The sequence below is a fragment of the Eumetopias jubatus genome, unplaced genomic scaffold (genome assembly GCF_037043125.1).
Source record: "Eumetopias jubatus isolate StellerSeaLion01/CBP00866 unplaced genomic scaffold, mEumJub1_p1.0 scaffold_6, whole genome shotgun sequence".
Classification (NCBI taxonomy): domain Eukaryota; kingdom Metazoa; phylum Chordata; class Mammalia; order Carnivora; family Otariidae; genus Eumetopias; species Eumetopias jubatus.
Window position 1 is genome coordinate 31,952,907 of NW_028274812.1, and position 18,593 is coordinate 31,971,499.

Below are 18,593 nucleotides of genomic sequence, written 5' to 3' on the forward strand. Positions count from 1 at the left end.
ACAGAAGTCCACAACATTCCTTCCTTAGAGTTAATGACCTCATCTCTTCCCATAGCTCCAGCCAGAAATCTACCTTGAACTCCAAGCTCACACTTTCAAGAATCTGGAGGACATCTCAAACTGGGTATCACTTCCCCAGAACATTTTTTTTTAAAGATTTTATTTATTTATTTGACAGAGAGAGAGGGGGAGAGCACAAGTAGGCAGAGCAGCAGGCAGAGGCAGAGGGAGAAGCAGGCTTCCTGTGGAGCAGGGAGCCTGATGTGGGGCTCGATCCCAGGACCCTGGGATCATGATCTGAGCCGAAGGCAGACGCTTAATGGCTGAGCCACCCAGGCACCCCCACTTCCCCAGAATCTTAACTACAACGCATCCAAAGCTTAATTTAATGTAGCTTTGCTCCCCCATTCCAGCACCTTCATCTTCAAACTGCAATTACTATATTAGGGATCTTAGATCTCAGACAGCTACATCATATTCAGCTCACACCCTGAAAGTAGTAGTCATGTCTTCCATTCTTCATATCCAATTAATTTCCAAGTCTTCCTAAATATTTTTCAAAGTAGGCCTTCCCTTTTCTTTCCCAATGCATTTGCCTTAGGACCATCCTTCAACATCTCTGATATTGGGGAGATTCTAAGTTGGGGATGTGCTACTATTGCAATAGCCTTCTAAATGGCTGCAGTCCCTCTCTCTCTTTGTCTCTCTCTCTCTCAGTGTTATTTCCTTTGAATATCCCCCATTTCTCCAGTTTTTTTCATAGCATAGAATTATGAGCACTTTACACTTTTGTTTAAAATCCTTTAATAGTTTAACTCCTCTTAGATACTCATTTAACATGATCTAGAAAAGGTTTTTCATTATATAAGCTCCACTTGCCTTTCCAGTCTTTTGCCCCTCCAATCCACCCACTGTGCTTCATCTAAATAAAATTATGTAGAGATCCTTAAGAGTTTGTTCTTGTCTGTGAATTTTTATGTGCTCTTCCTTTTGCCTGGAATGTCCTTTCCCGTCTTGTCTTCCCAGGGAACTCTTAGACATCTTTCAAGATTCTGTTAACAGTTCCCATTTGGAATGGTCCCTGACCACACACTAAGTCTTCCTCATTCCTGGGCTCCCGCCATGCTGTGTATAAATCTTTATCACAGTACTTCTTATAGTGTCCCAGGCAGGATCTCACTCCTTGAATTCCTTGAGGGAAAATACTATACACCCCACAAATCTTGATACCTGCAGCTTCTGACATAGTACCTGGCGCATGGCAGCTTCTCAATGAATATTTGCTGAGTGGATGATATGGCTGGAAGAACTAAAGGTTCTGAATTAAGTCATCTGGACCTATGCTGCTCATAATTATTTGTGTACTTTTGATGAAGTTTCTTTGGCTTTCAGTTTCCTTAATTTACTTCCTAAATGAGGAATTAGAGCTAGATTTTCTGTAAGGCTCCCTCCAGCTTTATGTTTTTGTTTTTTATACTCTATGGTTGAAACTATTGCCTATTATAGAAGCTGAATTACCTACTTTATTTGATCACAGAATGTTTTATAAAAATTTAAAAATATTGATAAAAGAGATTTCACATAAAAATCCGAATTTCCTAAAAGTACAATCAGAGCTAACTGAATCATGCTGCCTTTAGATGGGATGAATTCCTTCTGCTTGGCCAGCATGCTCACTCTGTTGCCCCCTTTTTAGAGGCTGAATATAAGTTGCTGTTTATTAAAACACTTGCACTGTAGTTTTCTTCAGGAAAGATGTGAAATAGGAAATATTTCTTGTTCCCATTTTTCTGTTAAAAGCAGAATAATTAAAAATAAACTGAGTGACCCTTGTGTTTCTTATTCCTGTTTGACCTCACTCACTTAGGTACATATGTATGTGTAGTACTAAACAACCTAGAATTTGTTCAGGGGGTACCAATTCAAAATATTCGGGTTTTGGTTTTTTCACCTAAGTGCATCTGGACCTTTCATGTCCTGATGATCCTGTCAGAGTAATGGTGTTGCCTTAATACAGGCAAAGGCCAAGCCAATTCATCTTCTAATTAATTTGCTGAGTATTTCTTTCACCCAAAGCAATCGATGCTTTTATCTAACAATTACATTGTTCCAATATTTACCATCAGAACATTTTCTGCTACTCCCTACCCTTCAAGGATGCTTAGAACGACCTGTATGTGCTATGAAAACTTGTCTACTAAATGGGAACACGAAGGTGACTGGTCACTGTCATTGTTCCTGCTAGGATTGCATATTTGCGTTAGCATTTTTTAATGGAGCTGTGAATACATTCTATGGCAGAGTAAGGACAAGATGGGCAGGACCTGATGGGGCGGGCTGAAGACACGAGTCTAGGGAGGCCGCCATCACCCGATAAAGACAGATGCTCTCCATTCCCTCCTCTTGTTTTTTAGACGCTGGCTAAGGCGTTTGGGGTCCGTAAGTCGAGGCCTCAAAACACACCTCCCTTGCAATTTTCTTGGTACCTCATTCCTTAGCTTAGACTCAGAGGGGGCGGGGCAGAATGGCTGTCACTCAATCCCGCCGGCCAACGAGAGGGGGAGCGAGCCCCGCCTCCTTCCCGGAGCAGTACTGCGGGCATGCGCACTGGGCGTCCCAGTGCCACCGCCCATCAGCTGAGAATCGTAGCTGGGGCTCTGGGGCCCCTGGGTACCCGCGGCCAGAGGAGGAGGAGGAAGCCGAGGAGGTTGGGGTAAGAGCAGCCTGGGGGGTGCGAGGGAGGGTCCCTGGCCCAGCGCCCCAGAGGCGCGAAGTCCCCGCGGCTGCCGCGCCTCCTTGTTTGTGCGCGTTGTCAGGTGGCCTCCGCCTTGCGCTTTGCGGCTGTGGTCGGGAGGCGGAGGGAGGGCGCTGCCCCAGCTCCGGAGCACCACCGCTGCCCACGCCCCCGGTCAGGCAGGCCCGGCCGGCCCCGCCGGCCCCGCCGGCCCCGCCGACCCCGCGCCCGCCACGCCGCGCAGCAGCCGGGCCCGGGCGCTGGCTCCGGTGCACCCGAGGGCTGCGCGCACCTGGGCGGGGCCGGCGCGGGGGCCCGCTGGGGCTGAGCTCGGGAATCCTTCTGCTTCTGCCTGGAGCGGGACACCGAGTGACCTCTTCCTCTTTGCGACTCATGGAGTTAGAAAACACACTTTAAAGTACTCTTCCCGAATACAGAGGAACTAAAAATAGATGGCTGTCGTAAAGGAACCCTGTACATTTATTCGGAGGCTCATTGTAGTGGGTTTTCTGTCTGGCTTGAATGCAGGCTAACTTTCTTTGATCTCAGTACACCTCATTAATTGCTTACCATAAAGACCTTTAAAAATATATAAAATATTTTAAGACACCTCCCCCACCCCATTCCTTGTTTTTTAGGTTCTTTTTAAAAATTCAGACACAAAAAAATATTACCTCTCTGGTCAAATGCTGTATTTTTTTTCCTCTCAAGTTTCTTGTATTTGCTTTGCTCTTCTATACATACATTAATTTTTATTTAATTCGGATCAGTGTATTTTGAGTATAACTTCATATAATTTAAAACTTGTGCAGAATCTGGAAGAAAATGATTATGAAGTGCTGTGCTGTTGAGTAATGTTGCAGGTGGACGTTTCTTCTGGAGCAGCCTTAGCCTCACCCCTGCAGAGACTTCTAGCAGTGTTCAGCAGTGTCTTGTGATGTGGACGGCCTCTGCTTTGAAGGCCGCTTTGAGAAGTTTGTCTCAGACTGTGACTAATTAAGAATTATGCTCTTGTTTCAAACTATTTGTAGAAGTTATCATAGTACCTCATTAATGTCTGCATCATTTTTCTTCAGATATTTTACTTCTGCTCCTCCCGATAACATAGCCTCGTTTTGGTTGGGATATCAAACTTGAGCCAAGTGCTGGGGGTGGAAAAATAAGTTATATAAAACATCCATCAACAGTAAGTCTGAGTAAAGTTTGCCATGATTCCATTTAACTCAAAAGTTTGGTGTATGGAAGGGTGAAAAATAATCCTTGGCATTGTGAGTAAAACCAAATAGTATAATAGTTTGACAGATGGAGATGCTGAGCTAAAGAATTCAGTTAATTTGGTTTAGATAGAGAATGCTCACGTCCCTAGAATGATCGCCTTCACATTCACGGAACATCTACTGTGCACCTGATAACTGTGGATTCCTCAAGGCTGACAAGGTTGTCTTGTGTTTATATTGCCGAGGTAGGGATAGATAGTAAGCAATATACTACCTAGATCATTTTAAATGGTGATTAGCACTATGATAAAAGAAGTTAGATCACCAGAGAGTGGCAGGGGTGGTGACTTCTCATTTCAGATGCAAGTAGTCACCAAAGACTTATCCAGCATGCAATGAGACTTTGCTGGGGCAAAGGAGTCAGTCATGTGGAGATCATGGGAAAAGCCTTCTAGGGATAGGAAATGACACTCAGCAAAGGCCCTAAGGCAGTAATTAGCCCAGTACCTTTAGGATCCAAAAGAAGACACTGGAATGTAATGTTTTAGGATTGGTAAATATTTATCTTCAGACTAGGTATGTGTTCTTAGGAAATAGGTACATTTATTCATTCGGTCTACAAATATTTATTAAGCACCTATTATATAAACAGGTACTGAGACTAGACTAGCACACAAAACTGACAAAACTTTGCCCTCCTGGGAGCTTACATTTTGGGGCACGGGGTGGAGGGAAGTCCAGTATTTTAGGCTAGTAATCGCAAGTAAGAAAGTGAAACTGACTCTTGTTCTGTCCATGCTTGATTTATAGAGCATGAGATTTATGCTTATTGGGAGTCTTGGGATTCTGCAGTGTGTCCAGGAGTGGTACGTGGGGTTAGTGTTTGACACTTAAGATTTCACAGTTCCCTTTGTTCTTTTATTTGTGCTCCACAGAAAGTCTTGGGAATATCCTCGTTGTGAGTGTTGCACTTTGATCCCCTCTTTCCTTCTTTCCCTTTACAGTCTTTATGTATTTTCATAGAAAGGTAATTGTTGAGCTGTCTACATAAGCACTATGCAATAGAACTTTATGCTGCGGTGGAAATGTTCTACACAAGAGCTGTACAAGCCACTGGCCTCACATGTGATATTTGAGGACTTGATAGGGCAGGTACAGATAAAGAGTTATTATTATTCTGAGCAATAGAACTAGGAATTCTGAGTGAGCTTTCAAAAATATTCATCAAGAGTTCTTTAGTGCTTGTTAGGTCTGGGCGAAGTGCTGGAGACTGATGTGGAAAGCAGCCTTCAGCATAACTTGGTTGATTCTAGTCTATATGCAAAGATCATAAACTTTTAAGTCATTTTATAGTTAGCTGTAGCTGTAGTTTGTGTATATGTTTTCGCAGTAAAGTTAGTCATTTGCCTCCTTTATTTCTTATATTTCATCATCAGAGGGGCCAACCAGTGTTGTCCCCTAGCTATCACCATTAGCAGAAGATGAGAGAAAAGGACTAAGCTATTCTGCTGTGTTACTTGATCTATTCATGTAGCTGTCTGTCCCTCATCCTAAGAGCAGAGTTCCAGGTCTTTTCCTCATCCGAAGAGCAGAGTCTGCAGAAAGGTGGTAAATTTGTTTTGTTCTGTTTTGTTTTTTTAATTGAGTGGGTTGTCCTGTCCTGAATTTTTGTTATATGATGAAGCAGTATGGTTTAGTGTTTTAAAAATATGGGCTGTAAGATGTAGTTTCAAATTTTAGCTCTTAGATTAAGCAAGTTATTCTTATTATGCCTTAGTGTCTTCATGTGAAAAATCAGAATAACGAGTGTACCTACCTCAGAGGTCTGTTGTACAGTCAACTGAGAAAATAAATCTAAAAGTCCTAAGGGCAGTGCTTTGGAAATATGTTAGCCATTGTTAATCTTGTTGACTTTTAATGTATCTTTCTCTTCCATCATTTGCAAATTTCTTTTCATTCTTCACTCAACACAGAGCTGAGGTGATAACCACTGTTCCCTTTGTCCAAGGAGATCTCAGCCAATCCAGCAGCAGCAGCTCTTTGGATGAAGGAAACCCAGTTATCTCAACAGCAGAAACTTTCAAGAATTTAGTTGCTTGAGTAAAGGGATGAGGAAAATTGGTGGTGGTTTAAGCTAATTGATTGATTCTCTGAAGAGGAAAAAAGGGGGCCTTGAAAAAAACAGGGAGAAGACTTAGGTTAGGCTCTTACGAGTTTCGAGGATTAAGGGGAATGCTATACTACTATGTATGTGGAGGGAGGAGCCTCCTGAAGACAGTAAATGAGAAACATTTCCTCATTCATATGTTTGTGTTGGCAGTGAGCCAGTTTTTCTAGAGATCTAGTTGATGGGGGAAAGGAAAAGAAGGGTGTCGGTGAGCCAGGAGAGAATTGCTTCTATCCATCAGTGAAATATTATTCAGCAATGAAAAGGAATGACCTATTGATCCATTCTACAATATGGATGGACCTTGGCAACATGCTAAGAGAAAGAGGCCAGTCACAAAAGAACACGTTGTGCGATTTTATTCATAGGAAATGTACAGAATAGGCAAACTCATGAAGACATAAAGTAGATTTGTGGTTGCCTACAGTGGGAGAGATTGCAGAGACATGGTAAGTGACCATAGGATTATACACTTTATTTAAAGTTTTTAAAAATTCTAACTCCAATATAGTTAATATACAGTGTTATATTAATTTCAGTATACAGGACTGTACACTTTAATGGGCGAGTCATGTGGTTGTCAATTATATCTCAAGCTTTTATTGAAAAACAAGATGCAGAATTTCAAGATCTAATTGGTGGTTTGTGGGATACATTCGATAGTGTTGGTTTCAAATAAATTCCCAGGTCCAGTCTTGTTCTGTCTGGGCCCCAGCTCGTCAGGGGGCTGCAGGCCCAAGTCCAAGGCTATCTGCCACCTTGCTGAAGCAGTTCTGCTGTCTGAGTTGAGATTTAGGTCTATCTGTAGGACTAGGTGAGATCTGAAGGGCCCAGAATAGATAAATTAGACCCATGGATCAATGAAGGATGAATGAAGAGCATCTAAAAGTTCCCAGGAATTCCATGGTGGCCAGGGACATTCCTCATTGCACCAGAGTTTCAGATACGGAGGCAGTACTGTTCTGCCTGTCTCAGCAGTTCTACAGGTGTCCTTCCTACCAGCACGCACCTTAAGAACAAAGACACACATTTCCTTGTGCCCTCCCCCTCCCCTACAAGGAATCTCTAGTGGTTTCTTATTGCAGTGTATTAAAACTAAACCTAGCATTCAGGGCCCTCCCTCTTCTGTGACATTAGTTTTGTATGGTAGCAGTCATGGGTGGCTTTGGAACCCAAACCCTGGGATTGAACCCCACCTCCACGTGGTCGGTGGGTTGGATTACCTTTACAGTAACTTAATCTTTATAAGCCACAGTTTGCTCATTGTTAAAACAGGGTTTATTTGCTACTATCTACTTTAAAGGGGAGGCTTTAAAAATTAAATTAGACAGTCTATGTGAAATGCATTTCATTTCACCGATGGGCAATATATTTTGGGTCATTTCTCTCTTTCTGTGTTGTCTCCCACTTGTCCCAGCCATGAATCATCTGATCCCAGGGAGACTGGCAACCACCCTTGCCTTTCAGAAATGACATACTGCAAATACCCCGTGCACATGTTCTGGGTCTACCCATCCCAGGCTTCACATCATTGCCTTTGTCATTTTCCGTACCAGTCATGCCCAGGGAGTCACATCTTCTGTTTCTGTTTCATAAATTCTTTCTAGATAAGGGCAATAGTGACATTTCCTTTTCCTAGCCTCTCACTTTTGCCTGGCACATGACCTTTTGCTGATTTATGTTGTTGCTCTTGTTTTACTCTACTAAGTTTCTCCCCTCTCCTAAATGACAAACATGAATTGAGCAGATTCTTGTTGTTTTGTTTGCTTGCCACTCCCTAGTGCTTCGTTTGATGCTGGGCATGTAGCGGACTCTCAGTAGAGAGTTGGTTTACAAATTGACTGCCTACAATTTTGCTGCAGTCTGCACTCAGTGAAAAGATGGGTGTGGAGTTATTGAGAGTCTTTGCTGTGCCCAGTCCTGTATGCAGGGACACCTTTTCCGTCCTTCTTTCCAAACCCAACACGTGTGGTGTGGCATGGATTGAGAAAGAAAGGAACTCCCTCTCACCTCTTTCCTCCCCAGCTTTACTTCCTGTCCTGATGCCAGCTTCTGGAAGAGGAGAGCTCTTCTCCTTGCTCTGTTGGCAAAGTGTGATGAGCATTTTATGGAGCATTCCGTTTTTTTCCTCACTTGTCAGCTGTGCCTCTCTCAAAGTTGACTTTTCCTATTAAAATTAGAGACCCGTTAGTCCTATGTTCCTAAGCTGTTCCTCTGTGTGTTAAATTACATATAGTGACGTTTCTGGGGACACCCTGAAGTCTGTATACCACTTAATAAATATGTAAATACCTGTTTTGTGTCAGGAATTGTTTAAATGTTGGAGAAAGAAAGATATATAGCATGTGGGCCCTGCTTTATAGTTGCTTGCAGTTGAGGAGAAAAATATTTAAACAATTAAAATAATATACAGAAAAGCGACTTGGTAACTCTTCCTTAGATCAAAGTTTTCAAAGGGAATGTGCAATTTGAACCTTATTTTAATTGTTTAACATGACTGTGTCCTTTAAAAGGCCAATATTTTTGATAGCCATGAGAAATTTACTATTTGATGTGTCCCTTTTCTATATTTCAACCCTGTTAGGTTAATCAACCTCCCAGATTGATAATTGATAATTTGGAAAATGTAGGCCAACAACTTTAAAAGTACAGTTATGTGACTTCTGTTTTTTTAGGTGACTGCTTAGAAAACTGCCCAGCCTGCCAACATCTGATGAAATTAGTGAATAAGCAAATCAGCTATGTCTTACACTCCGGGAGTTGGTGGCGACCCTGCTCTGCTGGCCCAGCGTATCTCTTCTAACATCCAGAAGATCACACAATGTTGTAAGTTGACATTTAAGTGGACTTTACTGTTTTTAATTCTTAACTGAACTTAGAGATTCATAATAGGACAACTCCAGTGACTGAGAGAGGGAGGAGCAATCCTCTAAAAACGGGTTTTAGAAGGCTAGAACTCTTAAAATTAAAATTAAAAAAAATTAAAAAAAAGAAGGCTAGAACTCTTTAGAGTGAATATGAAAGATAATTACATTAGAAGAGATAATACTTATTGCACTTCTCTGTAGAGTGCCAGGCACATAATACACTATTTTATTAATGAAATAAAGATTTAAAAGGATAGATACTTATATTTGCTTTAAAATCATCTGGTTCTAGATGAGATTAAAGAGACTTGATGATTAAATCCCATAGGATTGGAACTGGGGAGCACCAAGAAGAGTTTACATTTATAAAAAATAAAGTTTTGTTAAGGGAAAAATACATGGTCCTTTATTAAGGAGCAGGGAGTGACTAATGAGGCAACATTTGAATCCTTTGAGACAGATCTAGAAAATAATTCTCAGAATTCCCACAAACTCCCTTTGCTACATCTATCAAAAACAATCCTAGTAGACCAATCCCATGTAGCATTTTACTGGAAATTATTACTCCTTGGGCTATATAGAGATAGATAAATTGTTTAAAAGATTAAAATCTGTTAGGAGATTTGAGCCTAAGGTTTTTTTGTTTTAGATTTGTTTCCAAATCATAGCTAATCACATATGTGGATTATTCTAGTCACCTCGTGGTGATCAGTATTTTGGCCCTTTGGGCATTACCTGAACTCCTTTTTTAGAGTATGTTAATACAGTATTATTCTTTAGCTTACTTTGTTAAGTCTCCTGTTCTCTTTACCAGAATGTGTTAACACTGTGAAAATAAAGAATGTTTTCAGATGACCAAACCATGTTTTCTTATCTAATCATTAACTTCCCAGAAGTTACTACTCTACCTCAATGATTTCAGTGAGATGTCAGCATGTTTTGGAGGCAAAAGGAGTAAAAGTAGATTATAGATGATTCTAAAAAGGTGCTGCTGTGCACAGTGGTATAATATGAAACCCAAAGAAAACAAGATTTTTTTCTTTCTTAGAAGTAGTGCTGGTCTGCCTCAGGCTCATGTGTGAAAATTAAGAGAGGTTATAATTTTAATTTACATGTGTGGGAAAATCAGGACCTTTATGTAAGAAAGGAGACCAGGAAGCCTTCCTCCAGAGGACAGGGCAGGTCTTTTGTGCTAGGAAAGGTGAACGTGTCAGGAATCCTGGGAGGAGGTGGAGGGGTGAATGTAGGCCCTCAGATTATAGAGGTAATAAGCATCCAGTGGTGTGACAGATACACCAGTTGGAGATTATATGCGAGCTTGAACTGGAAGGAGCTACGAGTTAACTTAAGTCATGTCCCCTGACAAAGAGATCACTTGATCCAATGAGATGAGAAGTGGTACGTTGGGCCAGAGTTGCATATTCACGGCATAACTGGTAGCTAAATATGTGACTGCACTGTGTGATTTAGGGCAGCTTTGGAGTGTGGTGGTAGGACCCACAGCTCTGTCTTGTGGAAAGAGGTTAAGAAAACTAGGACTGGGGCTCCCGGGTGGCTCAGTTGGCTAAGCATCCAACTCCTGATTTTGGCTCAGGTCATGATCCTCAGGGTCATGAGATCGAGCCCCGCATAGGGCTCCATGCTGGGTGTGCAGTCTGCTTCAGATTCTCTGTCTCCCTCTGCCCCTCCCCCTGCTCACACGCCCTCTTCTCTTTCTCTCTCTCTTTTTAAAAAAAAAAAAAATCTTTTTTTATTTATTGAGAGAGAGAAAGAGAGAGAGCACAAGCAGGGGGAGCAGCAGGCAGAGGGAGAAGCGGCGTCCCTGCTGAGCAAATAGCCTGATGCGGGGCTCGATCCCAGGACCCTGGATCATGACCCAAGCCGAAGGCAGATGCTTAACCGACTGAGCCACCCAGGCGCCCCTCAATAAATAAAATCTTTAAAAAAAAAAAGACTAGGACTGTTCAGCCGTGAGAAGCTACGGTCACCACGTTCAACTACTGGAAACACTGTCTTATGTAAAATACAAGAAAGGTATTCTGCGTGATCATGAAGGTCTTCACAAAGGAACAGAAGCAACAGTAGCCAGACTTCAGCTCCTGAAGGAATGGGGCTTTTGAATAATCCTAGTTATTCAGGGGTGGAATTGCCACGCTCAGGAGGAGTGCAGTCCCTGTTACTAAGTGACGAGCATATGGTGGTCAGATACTATTTCTCAGGCCCATTAGTAAGAGGTTTAAACACTGGAGTAATGGTTCAGATTGAGTGACTTATAATTAGGATATTCTCTCTGTATTCGTTCAGCAAGGAATTTATTGAGCATGTGCTGCTTGCTAGCCATGGTACCAGACCCTGGGAATCCAATAGTAAGCAAGATCCCCAAGGCCCTGTTCTCATGTAGTTTATAGTGTAAGAAGAAACCGATGGTTACAAAAAAAAATTAATGGGGATGGGCGGATGGGGTAACTGGGTGATGGGCATATAGGAGGGCACGTGATGTAGTGAGCACTGGGTGTTATATGCAACTGATGAATCACTGAACTCTACCTCTGAAACTAATGATACCCTCCCTATATGTTAATTAATTGAATTTAAATGAAATTTTTTAAAAAGTAAAAAAAAAAAAAATGAACCACATGGTGTCCTATGATGAAAATGAGACTGCTGTGAGAGCAGGTGCCTGGGGGGAAGCTGCCTTAGCCAAGATGGTCCCCTGAGTGAGGATGAGAAGGGGCTGGGGGTGAGAGGATGTAGGACAAGAGCATCTAGAAGCAACCAGTAGCTGGTATTAAAATCCTGAAGCAGCCCGCAGCAGTCAGAAAATAGGCAAGAGAGAGAATCCCGGTGTGGCCAAAACACAGCGCTTGAGGCAAGAGTGTCCGAAGGTGAAATCAAAGAGGAGGCCAAGTAGGCCACCTGGAGCCTTGGAGGCTGTCGGGGGCTAGTTTAGATTTCATTCTAAGAAGGAAGACACACAATCAGATCTGTGCTTGGAAAGGATTGCTTTGGCTGCCGCTGCTTAGAAAGTAGATTTTGGGGAATTTGAGGTGGGGACACACTGGCCATTGCAGGGGTCTGGTGAGAGAGATGTTGGCTTGTACCAGCGTGGTGGCAGTGGGGACGAGAGAACTGATGGATGTCCTTTGGAGGCAGAGCCTGCAAGACTTACTGATGAATGTGGGTGGTTTGAGAGAGAGAGGGGGGAATCGAGGGTGACTCCATGGTTTTTGCATTGAGCAACCAAGTGTATATACTAAGGTGGGAAGAACTGTAGTTCAGAAGCAGAGAGAATTTTGTTTTGGCCAAGTAAAGTTTGAGATGTCTTTTAAATACCTAAGTGGAGATGTCAAACATCTAGTTTAGATACATGAATTTGGAGAACAGAGTGTCGTCAGAGAGTAAATGGTATTTGAAACCATAAGTCTAAAATAATCGCAAAGGAGTAAGAGCAGAGAGCTGGAGCATTAAAAGATGTGGAACTCATGAATAAATAAATAAAAATCTTTAAAAAAAATTTTAAAAAATGTGGAAGTCAGAAAGGCAGGGAGAAAGCATAAAGAATCAGAGTGACCAGTGAGGTAAGAAGAAAATCAGGATCTGGTAGATTTCCAGAAATCAAAAAGAAGTGTTTCAAGACTGAATGAGGCATCATCTGTGTCTAATGCTGCCAAGAGACTAAAAAGCAGAGAATTGAATCGGGCAAACTGGTCACTTCAAAAAGAATGGTCTCAGGGGCGCCTGGGTGCCTCAGTCGGATAAGCCTCTGCCTTCGGCTCAGGTCATAATCCCAGGGTCCTGGAATCAAGCCCCGCATAGGGCCCCTTGCTCAGCAGGGAGCCTGCTTTTCCCTCTCCCTCTGCCTACCACTCTCCCTGCTTGTTCTCTCTCTCTCAAATAAATAAATAAAATCTTAAAAAAAAAAAAAAGAAAGAATGGTCTCATATTCATGTTCTGAGTGTAGAGGGAGAAAAGGAGGGAAAAGGACTGACCCTTTTTTAGCTCAAGAGACTTCTTAGAATCCTCCTCACCTCTGCTTGTATCATTGACCAGAGTTTACATATAGTCATGTGGCTACACCTAGCTGCTCGGAAGGCTGGATTGCACTATGCTCGCTAAAATTGGGGCTTGCTCCATTTAAGAAGAGGAAAATCAGTATTTAGTAGGCAACTGGAAGATTCCACCATTGAAGTAGAAAGAGGGTCAAAGAAAAGGTTGCATTTTTTCCACTACACAAGAGAGTCTAGTGAGAGTATAATTGCAAAAGAAAGGTCTCTGAAGGCGAGAGGGGTAGGGGAATGGTCACCAGTGCCCAGTTTGCCTTTTGTACACTGTACAGAGCCCAGTGTGGTACAGACGGTAAACGTGGTGGGCAAAGATGGAGGAGTTCTGTCTGAGTGGGCTGGTTTTAGATGGAATAGGAGGCAAAGGCATTGGACAGAGAACGGGGTGGAAGGCTGTGGGAAGTTTATGGAAAGAAGAGAACATGATAGTTGTAGTTTCGACAATGGAGAGGATTGACATACCTCAGAATGAAGGGTTGTTTGGCAGGTTGAGTACTCACTTGAGATTTGGGATCATGAATTTCGTGAAACCAATCATCACTATGTATTTTTTCTAATTCTGAGATTCAGTGTCTGAATGAAGAGACGTTTAGATGAGGTAGAGTTAGTTACTGTTGAAGATCTAACCCGCCCCATGTGCATCACCAATACGGATATGAAGAAATCACGTGGAAGTGAAAGGCAGAAGCATGAAATTTCAGTTCATTTTTTTCCCATCTGGTAGTGCTAATAATACTGGATGTGACTGAATAAGATGGTACTTTGCACCACATTTAGGAGTTTCTCTTCACACTACATTTGCATCTTTTAAATTTGTGTCAATACAAATTATCTAGTTGTACAAAAGAAATCTAAAGAGAAGATGCTATAAGTAAGGTAATATACCCTTGTTAGAATATGTGCATCTGTTCAACTGAAGCTAAAGTCTTCCTAAATACTGCAGTGGGAAAAGTTTATTTTGACATTGTTTTTGATTAAGATCAGTGAAAACTTGTAAAATATTAATTTATATGGTTTAATTTATACCAAAAAAGAAAATAGCAATCAGAAAGATTTTTGATTCTTGGAGGGACCTAAGAATAACATTTATTAAGATTAAAATTTTTTCTTTAACTAGTATTATATTCTGGCAGTACTGTTTTGCAAAGAGTAGACTAGATGAAACAAGATATTTTTAAGCTTTTTTTTTTGTTTTAAGATACTTTTTGTTAAAAATAATCTGTAGTCTTATCAATTTGCTTTACTAGTGAATTACTTAAACCATATTAGAATAATATAATTTATATTAAATAAAATATTTAAATATTGTAAATTCTTAAATGTAAAATAGAAATAGATTATATTAACATAACTTTTTAAGAACGACTAATAAGCTTAACAGATTAGAACTTTATTAGGGATTTTTCTGTGGTGCATTTAAAATAATTAAGAAAATACATTTTTTTGCCTTAATGGAACTATTTATTTGAAAATTTTCCTGAAAATGGAATTTTATTGACAGATCGTATGTAAGACAGTGGGGTCGGGGTAGAGGTGGGAGCATTGAGGAAAGTTATTTAGATCCCAATGTGATCTTGATTAAGAAAATATTTTTATCCTGTGAGAGAAAGTGTTGTGTTATTGACTCTGTCACAGAGTCAGCTAGATATTTGTGCCCCAGCTTCTCCATCCTTTGCCCATGGTATAGACAATATTCTGTGGATGGCCCTGCCATGGCATCCAGTCTTTCTCAACTCAGCGCTCCAGGCAACCCTTCCCAATAGACTGGAGTTGTCATGTAAATAAAACCATTTTGTTATCCCAGGTCTAGATCATCATGCATCAAAGAAATGCTTAGACTCAATGCTCAAGCTTTGGATTGAGATGTTTACAAGTAACATTTTTATTAGTAGTTTCTGAAAATGAGATATACACCCACTTACCCTTTATCATCTGTCTGTATTTTCTTTGAAACAAACTCCTACCAGTGATGTGTAGTACAGGATGAACAAGCTTTTGTGGGTTGAAATGGCTGAGCCTATTATATAAGGTAAACCAGAATAGGATATTTTCACCGGGACCATTCATCCTTGTGCAAGCAAAAAAAAAAAAAAGAAAATACAGAAAAATGTATTCAGGACACCCAGAACACACAGAAGTAACTCAAGTTTTTGAAAGAAACAGAATAAGTATATTGAAATTCATCACATAATTAAAGATTTTTTTAATCTTTAAAAAATAGAACTATAATATATAGAGAGTGGTACACCAGTAATTAGTGTATAGCTCAATAAATTGTCTGTTACAACACCGCACATGCCAAGGAGAACATTACCAGGCCCTTGAAGCCCTTCTCATGTTTTATCCACTCCATACCCTCCAAAAGTAAATCTCTAACGTGACTGCTTAATATTCCCAGTTTCTCAACTTTAATAGTCAGGTATTATGTTTTATGTTCTCCCATTATGTTTGTGCAGTTTATCCAAGTTATTGCGTGTAGCTGTAGGTCATTTGTTTTCATTATTATATAGTATTCCATATTCAACCAGACCACAATCTGTTTAATTCTTTCTACTCTTACGTACATTTCGAATGTTTCTGGGTTTTTGTTTGTTTTTGTTTTTTGCTGTTATGAGCAGGGCTGAACATTTTTGCATGTTCTTTTGTCTCGTGTATGTACCTAAGAGTTAGGTTGCTGAGTTACAGGGTATGTGTATGTTTAGCTGTAGTGGTTACCTAAAGTAGTTGTGCCAAGTTATACTCCACCAGCCGGTGTATCAGAGTTCATTTTGCTCCAAATCCTTGCCAACATTTGGCATTTACAGTCTTAAATTTTATCCCTTTAGCCATGGTTCTATCTCATTGTGATTTATATTGCAATTCCCTGATTAGAATCAGACTTTTTAGAATGTTGCTGAGTTAGGAAAATCAGTGAGACAATAGGAAAGGCTTCTAATTAAGCAAACTCTCTATGAGTGCGTGCACACTTCCTGAAATCAGATCCTGGTAGCAGTGTGACCTTGAGTAAGCTCTTTCATTCCCAGGACTTGATTTTCTTACATATATTTTCGGTAGGCTGGATTATGGTCTCTTTCGACTTTAACAAGCTATAATTGTAATTAAAGAATCTTGAAAGCTCTTCTAACATATGCAGAATTATTCTCTTTGTTATTAAGAGACCAATTGCCATATCTGGATCCATAACCCATGCTTTTAAAAATTCCATGATTGAAATAGTCTTCACAAGACCAGCTAGAGTTCCACTAAAACGTGTATTATTTCTTAGTATTAGAAGATGGGAAAGTTGCAGTCACAAGGGATTCTGGTATGAATTGTGTCTGCATTAATTAAGGTATGAATTGAAGGAAACTGTTAAGTAGAAATAACAGCAGCTGACCATGAAACATAGTCATTAAAGGGATGCCTGGGTGGCTCAGTTGGTTAAGCGTCTGCCTTCTGCTCAGGTCATGATCCCTGGGTCCTGGGATCAAGTCCCACGTCAGACTCCTTGCTCAGTGGGGAGCTTGCTTCTCCCTCCCCTGCTGCTCCCCCTGCTTGTGTTTGCATGCGCTCTCTCTCTCTTTCTCTGACAAATAAATAAAATCTTAAAAAAAAGAGAAACATAGTCATTGAAATAAAATTTAGTCTTACCACCGATCCTAAATGAGAATTCTGGCATTTGAGTATTTTTTAAAAAGAATAATCTGAAAGAGAGTGGCTAAAAGTTAGCCTATGGGAAATGAACAAATTAGATCCATTGGTAACATAAAATATTACTCAGCCACATTTATGAGTGCAAAAGTTTTCTGCTAAAATATGCATAACATGTCATATGTGCATGTGTGTTCATTCCAGAGGATTTGGAAAAGCAGAACCTTCTAGGGAGGCATAAAATGTGTGAACTTAAACCCATGTTGAAAAGGTGAAGAGAAGATGTTTATGTTGAATCTTCAGTTTCATTTTTTATCATTTATCTCCTGTAGATTAGTTCAACACAGACTTGCCTAGAGTCGCAAAAATATTATTGGTTTCTTTGTGTTGTAATTAGCTCTCATTCTGTATGGGTCCTTTCCTTATTTATTAAAAAAGGATTAGTGATTGCCTCTTGTCCTCATAACGTTCCTAGGACTTTGAGATGAAATATAAAGTCTATATAAACGTGAGTCCTTTTGTTACTTTTGAGAATGAATACAGTTCTTTTCATTAGAGTCTGGTGAAGGGGACCCTTGTTTTTGCATCTCAACACATGACTAAACAAAAGGGAAGCAGTATCATCGACTTCTCTTTTTTGGTGCCAGGGCCAACTTTTCTTTAAAAAAGAGCAGCTCCAGTTGTAAGAAATTAATAAATTGACTAGAACCGAGTATTTACCCAGGAATTAGGGATGTTTCTTTTTTTTTTTTTCTGGGGTGCAGTTGGTTGGTGGGTATTGGTGGATGGAAAGGTGGTTTATGGAGGAAAAAGAGAGGAAAACTTGTTCTGCCCCCCACAATGCTGTTTGATATATCTACTTTTAATATCACACATCTGACAATATTTGGTTGGATTCTCTTCCCCTTGAGCAGAAAAACTTCAGTAACTCTGCTCTCATTGCTGTAATTTTCTTCATACCTAGGGTGTTGACATAGTGTAGAGATAGGTGTGGGAATTAATGCCCGATCCAAGAGAATTTTAACAGAGAGCGACAACTTTTTTTTTCTCTCTGGTGGCTTTTCCTACACGACCAAACGTGAGTGCTGTTTATGACAGAATGTGAATCTAATGACTACAGAAATACTTACACATAATTATATTTTTTTGTTTTGTTATGAAAACAAGATCATACTATACATTTTTTTCTTCCTGCTTTTTTTGTCTTATGTATTGGCCGAATAATTTTCCATTATATGGGTGTGTCGCACATCGTGTAACCAAACCTCTATTAATGGACATTTTATCCTAAGATTACATGTTTAAAAGTCGGGGAATTTACCATTTATGCCGCCTCCACACATGAATCCTCCTGCATTCTACGTAGATAAAGTATGGTGCTGATTATATAATAAAAATTCTCATGTATGTTTCCACACCCATGTAAAAACATTATAATTGTTATTAGATTTTTTCACTATATATTTAACATGCTTAGTATTTGTATATCACAGAGTAGCTTCTCTTTTATTAAAATAAAGTTTGTGGTTGGTTGTGTAATGACCTCAACGGCCCTGTGGTGCTGCCTATGTATACATTTTAGTTGGCTCAGTGTTGATGTGGGAGCCAGACAGCAGGTGTTAGCCTAGGTTGTTTAGTTTGGGTTTCCTGTAATAGTTTTGACAGTTCTTGTCCTCCTCTCTTTGACTCTTTTTTGTTGTTTTTCACCAATTACTGAGCAGTATTTTCCGTTAAAGAGTAATTGCCTTTTATACTCATTCCAGACCGGATTTTTTTTTTTTAAGCAGTTATTAATTGATTTGCCTGTTAATTTATTTGAAAGAACCTAAAAGCCTTACAAAATAGTGTTCTGTAAGTCTTGGTACATTTATTTTTTGCAGTCTTTTTTCTTGTTGGAGTGTGATTATCTTGGTCATT

The 18,593-nt window shown here is 40.3% G+C and overlaps 1 protein-coding gene across 2 annotated transcripts in view; it reads left to right on the plus strand.

Moving 5' to 3' along the window:
- Positions 1–2,625: 2,625 nt before the first annotated feature.
- STX7 (syntaxin 7) overlaps positions 2,626–18,593 on the plus strand; it is a 98,731-nt gene continuing 82,763 nt past the window's right edge. For both annotated transcript variants that reach the window (XM_028125316.2, XM_028125315.2), the window contains exons 1-2: positions 2,626–2,713; positions 8,794–8,944. In XM_028125316.2, coding sequence (XP_027981117.1) covers positions 8,860–8,944 — 85 coding nt within the window. In that variant the 5' untranslated portion in view covers positions 2,626–2,713; positions 8,794–8,859. The remainder of the gene's footprint in view (positions 2,714–8,793; positions 8,945–18,593) is intronic.